A 6164-nucleotide genomic window follows, 5' to 3' on the forward strand; every position below is an offset into this window, starting at 1 on the left:
CAACCACCAACATCAACAAATTTTGGCCGTATTTTTTCTTTCTAAATATACTCATAAACTTTTGAAGAAAATGCATTGGAGCAAACCATAAAATATTATGCTCATTGTACAGGCTTATATATAAATATATGAATTGAAATGACCTGAACATTGGGGAACTAGAATCACGAATATGATATGAAGAAAAAACAGTTAGTTCACAATTTCAACCTATCATCCAATCACGACGCTCTCATGCATGGGAACAAGTCCCAAATGTAATTCTTTTTAATAATAAGGAATTGCTGCCCTAATTCAAGTACAAGCCACCAATTTCGATAAGCTTATTAATCATCAAGTTAATATTTTTACACGATAGTAGCATCATTTAAAATATAATTACCTCGACTTCCTATAAGTAACAACCAAGCCACGTTACCTAATTTTCGCATACTACTTTCAAACTTGTATTGTAACATCTCTCTCCTAACATAACAAAAGATAGAAATGAGCGATAATTCAAGAAAATATGGGAGCACCACAAGATTGCTAGGAGGCACTGAGCTAAACTGGTGCAAGGTAGCGGCTAGTGGCACCGGGATAACCACACTGGCACTTCAAGTCTCAAAACAACCAAATATCACTATTCTGAAAAAATCCCTTCACAAAATCCAGAATGACCATCCTATCCTCAATTCCATGCTATACAAAAACACCTCCACTGGCTCAACGTCTTTCATCATCAACCCTCCTATCCCTCACCTCCGCCTAAATATCATCAACCTCTGCACCACCTCCGAGCTCCTCCAGACCCTCATGAGCTCTGGCTCCAACGCTTCCCTGTCTCCTTTACAACTGATTCTCGAGCATGAGCTCAACATCAATGAATGGTCCAGTATTGCTACTCGTTCAATGTGCATGGGAGGCTTCTACTTATGGTTTGTTAACTTGTACACATTGCCAGACCAGAAATGGATTCTTGTGTTGCGGTTGCACACCTCAGTGTGTGATCGGACCACAGCAGTTTCATTGCTCAAGGAGTTGAGTGAGGGGGTGGGGGAGAGGGAGGGAGGAGTGTATAAAGACGAGGGTAATATGGGAATAGAGGAATTAATTCCAAGTGGCAAGGCAAAGAAGACGATGTGGGCACATGGGAAGGATATGTTGACATACTCAGTCAACTCATTCCGGCTTTCAAATTTGAAGTTTAAAGATGTGAAAGGGCCTCTACATTCAGAAGTAGTGAGATTGAAAATGAGCACAGAAGAAACTCGGATGATATTAGCTGTAAGTTGGATTTCCATTTGACAATTTTAGTTAGTTAGTAATGTGAACAATATGTAAACTTGTAAAAATAAAAATATTAAATATAGTTGTCGATCTTTACTTATGATAATTTCGTTCATTTCATAGGGTTGCAAGTCAAGAGGTATCAAATTATGTGGAGTATTAGCTGCGGTGACACTACTTTCCGTCTATTCCTCCAAACGCCGCCCTAATAACAACAGCAGGAAAAAATATGGTGTGATTTATTTAAATGATTGTCGCTCATATCTCCAACCACCACTATTGCGCCATAATTTAGGTTGGTTGTTAATTTCTGGATAAAAACATGCCACCGAACATACATGTATACAGTAGTAATTACTATATCTTGATTATGGAATATTGTTCTCACAAAAATATTAACTAATCATTGCTGAAAGTTTGATGAAATTCTAAGAGATAGATCACCTTTTTATCAATCCTACATTTGCCATTTGTTTTTCAGGATTTTACCATTCTGCTATCAGCACGATTCAAGAAGTTAAACGAGGGGAAAACCTTTGGGACTTGGCAACAAGAAGCTACACCTCATTCGCAAGCTTAAAGAACAACAACAAACATTTCACAGATATGGCTGACTTGAACTTCCTCATGTCCAAGGCTGTAGACAACCCTAGTTTGACACCGAAGTCATCCTTGAGAACTGCATTGCTAACGGTGTTTGAAGATACTGTTATTGAGACGACTACTGAAATGAGACAAGATCTTTTCCTAGAAGACTATGTTGGCTGTGCTTCGGTTCATGGAGTAGGCCCATCCATCGCTATTTTTGATACAGTAGTAGATGGACAATTGGACTGTGTTTTTGTTTATCCTTCACCACTTCATTCTAGGGAGCAGATGCAAGAACTGATTGCTAATATCAAAATTAGTCTTGTTGACGGTATTAAAATGGAGGAAACCCTTGAAATCTAGTTAGGGTTGCATGATTTACTCATAATTTGATGGTTGGTTTACATTAAATATAATTAGATATTATTTCTACATGTATATTAATAATATTAATTAATTCATATTTCCAAACTTATTGAACACAGGGTAAATTGGATTTCGTTAAAAGTTAATTGCTCTGTATGGAGGACCTTTAAAAGTAGGATTCTCATCTTTCCAAACTTATTAAAATGTGGGATAAATGTTTCATGGAGCTTGTGTCATTTATGTGGATCGAGGATGAAAGCTTGGATCACGTTTTCTTTTTCTTGCAGTGTAGCTTCGAAGCTATGGAAATGGCTGGTGGAGTGGTTTAAAATGTAATGTATTAGTATAATAAAGTAATAGTCAAGCTAAACCATTGTAACTCATTTTGAAGTAATAAAGAGAAATTATTTGAATATTATGTGATTTTATATTAAATTAAGAATGAAAATAAGCCTAAAAAATATAATGTTAGATAAACCCCATATCTATGAAGAAAGTTGTAGTGGTCGTAACAAGGATTCCAGAGATATAAAGAACGCCGAAATCTGAGTTATAACGAAGAAGTTATGACATGTCGAAATTTCGCGACAAAACCAGCACGACGTTGTGTGACGTAAAAAATGAGTTTATGATAAAGTGCTTTTTTGTCATAACAATCTAAACGAAATTCATAACGTACGTTAAACCGTGAGTATGCATAAAAAAAACGCCCAAATCTGACTTCGTATGAGGAAGTTATGATTTTTCTAAGTTTCGACGTAGCAGTATGCAGCCCAGAGTTCGAATAGTAGATCGACTGATTTTTAGCTGATACAACCTAAATGACAATCGAAGATCTCATAAATAGGAGATCAATGGTAAAAAGACAGACGAAAACGGACGTCGGATGAAGAAGTTATGAATTTTTAACAGACTTTTCATGTCCCGGCCTGTTAAAAATATAACATCAAAAATAAAGTCGAAATTAGCCGATGGAGTCTAAACGAAAGTTGTATGGTACGTCTCTACCTACACGTGGATATAAAGAACGTCGAAAACGGAGCTCGTATGCGATAGTTACGAATTTTAGAAGTCGAGATAGGAATTCGCGAGTTGGTGCGAGGCTACGCCCAACGTAACAGTCGGACGCCCAACGTTGACCGAAGTACGCCCCACGGTCTCTTTCCTTCTGCCGTCTGAAGCAAGCCATGTAGCCGCAACGAATCTCGGACACCTGTCCCCTATGCGTAGCATACCACTGAGGGTACGCCCGAGCGTAATACGAAGCCTCGACCCTATAAAAGGGGGTGCGAGGCAACCTCCATTCTCACACCTCAAACTTCTTTCTTTCTTTCTTTCTCTACTCTCTCTCACTCTCTCTAAACCTCCCAAACACCCCTGAAGCCTAGGAAACCTCCCTAACACTAGAAGAAAGCCCCGGAGCGCCCGAAGTCTCCGAGAAAAAGAGTTTTTCGGTTTGAAACTCTGCCCACACAGAACCTGGCTTTCAGCAAACCTCCCGGTTTCGACGAAGGAAATTATTTTTTAGAAGCGAAGCGCTGTCTGAGTTCAGAATCACCACCTTAACAAGTGAGTGCATAGTTACTTTCATCTTACACATAGATATGAAGTATTTTATATAAATTACGTGTTATGTGTGCATATTATCTGTTTATCTTGAGATCTACGTTGTATGGAAGATCTAAACCTGTTTTTTCTTCATATCTGAACTGTATATGTATTTTCTTTTTAGATCTAAATTTTTTCTTCAGATCTAAACTGTATATGTATTTTCTTTTCAGGTCTAAACTTTTTTTCTTCATATCTGAACTGTATACGTATTTATATTTACAAATATGTTGGGTGGAACATGGGTAGATGAAATAGTTGTTGTGTGATGAAAGATGAGTTAGACGATGAGATGAAAGGTGGCATAGATAATGAGATGAGGGTGAGAGGGGAAAAATGAGAGAAACCTTTCATTTTCCATAACTTGAGGACAAGTTCTATTAAACATCAATTAGATCATTTTTCTAACAACTAAATTATCACATAATTCATGATCTAACTAAACTCATAATCAAGAAAAATTCTAAATCAACAATTTTAAAACAACTTTGTTTATCATATAAAACACAATTATTTTGAAAACTTTGACAATTATCTTGTGGTCGGATGAGTACAAGTACTACGATATCATAAAAAACATTTCCAATGATCCAAAACAGTTTGTGGTAGTGTTCCTAATCCAAACCAGGCCAAGAGACTCGAAAATTTTCGAACAGGGCTTTCAACTCGTCGAGTGCATGAACTAACTCATATATTTAATTAGGCTCTTTTGATCACAAATTAATTCTAAATTAATTCTTGATCAATACTAATTAAAAAATATTAATATATTATACTTAATATATATATTAATAAATCACAAATAACATTCTTCTAAAAAATCCATCCTATCAAATTGCACTGGTGAAGGCAACCCAAAAGGACCATGTTACTATTGGGTCAATCATCAAGTTCAGAACTTTATACCTAAAAATGAAGCTTGGAGGCGAGGTGTTCCTGGATTTATGTGGTCTTGATCTTCCAAGTTGGTGGTTCTCCCTTCTCCTTGCTTCAAGGGCACCATAAAACACACACTTTCAAGATCAAAGCAACACACACAAGAGATTAGGGTTGCAATGGACGAAATGAGAGCTGGAGGCTGGTGAGGGAATGAGCATTGGAGAGTTAACGATGTTTATATATGGTCTAAACCTAAAAAATCAGGGTTTGTGGATTAGGAAGGTACACCCAGCGTACAGTACGTATGCCCAACGTACGTCAGCTCAACCCTAAAATTTCAAAAATGCCACTATGGGCCATTTTGCAACATTTTTCATACATAAAGGCTAAATTGCAATTTATCTTCATACATAGGATTAAAATTGAATGTTACAACTTTTACCTACCTTCATAAATTCACAATAAGATTACGACATCCCTTTTCTTAGTTGTGAATTGTTATTTTAGATCCTAGCCTTAATCATTTATTATGGGTTAAAATAGTAAGGATAATTGTCATCTAACTTAAACTATTCTTTTTTCTCTGTAGATGTCTACTCCTGTTGATGCTTCTGCTCCATCATCTTCTACCTACCACTTGGGTTTCTTTATTCTTTCCATCATGTCCAAAGTAACTTTTGATGGATCCAATTACAATGATTGGACGCACAACATCAGAATGGCTCTTTGATTCGAGGGAAAAGAATATGTCCTTGCAAACGAGATCTTCATACATCGTCTGGTAGGTGATCTCGGAACGAGTCTCCGAAGGTCAAGTTAGCGAGTCCCTTTGAGGAAAAGTCTATAATGGAAAGTAAGAGACTGGGATTCAAGAGTTGATCCCTTCTCTTAGGGGATAAGGGACCTTTTTAGACCTGTGGTCAGGGGGACAGATCCGTGACAATATCTTCAAGTTTTTTAGGTATGGCAGGACGAAGCGGCCTTTGATTGGTAGATCGTGCCCCGTGGGTGGGTGGTTACTATTTATGCAGAACGGCTAGTTGGCAGATCAAGGAGCACTACTCCTGTGGCTCTTGGGCAAATGGTACTCCTTTGTCTTATCTGGAACAGGAATTTCTCTCCTAAAAGGAGGCCAATCCTGAGGCCAGATTACCAGTGCTAGAACATGCTGTTTTATGGACTATGGCCTGCTTTCAGCTCTTATCGAGTAATGGGTTTTTGATGGGATGTTCATGAGTTGACGGATTTGTTATCCTTTGATGTTTCTTTAGGTGAGATACGTCAACATTAGATGTTTGCATGACTCTTGCATGTCTTATGTGATAGTATGCTTATCGGGCAAGGCACGATGTCAGACAGGGCTCGATGACTGTATTGTATGCTATTGTCTTTGTGATTATCACATATGTTCATATGATTATATGTTTATATGTTATATGTGTACCGGGCAGAGC

At 37.6% G+C, this 6164-nt stretch overlaps 1 protein-coding gene across 1 annotated transcript; it reads left to right on the forward strand.

Moving 5' to 3' along the window:
• Positions 1-486: 486 nt before the first annotated feature.
• LOC111914421 (uncharacterized) lies at positions 487-2220 on the forward strand. Its single transcript, XM_023910164.2, has 3 exons — positions 487-1266; positions 1393-1564; positions 1751-2220. Exons 1-3 carry the CDS (start codon positions 487-489, stop codon positions 2218-2220), a joined length of 1422 nt encoding a protein of 473 aa, XP_023765932.1.
• Positions 2221-6164: the final 3944 nt, after the last annotated feature.

Source organism: Lactuca sativa, chromosome 3, assembly GCF_002870075.4.
Source record: "Lactuca sativa cultivar Salinas chromosome 3, Lsat_Salinas_v11, whole genome shotgun sequence".
Lineage (NCBI taxonomy): Eukaryota > Viridiplantae > Streptophyta > Magnoliopsida > Asterales > Asteraceae > Lactuca > Lactuca sativa.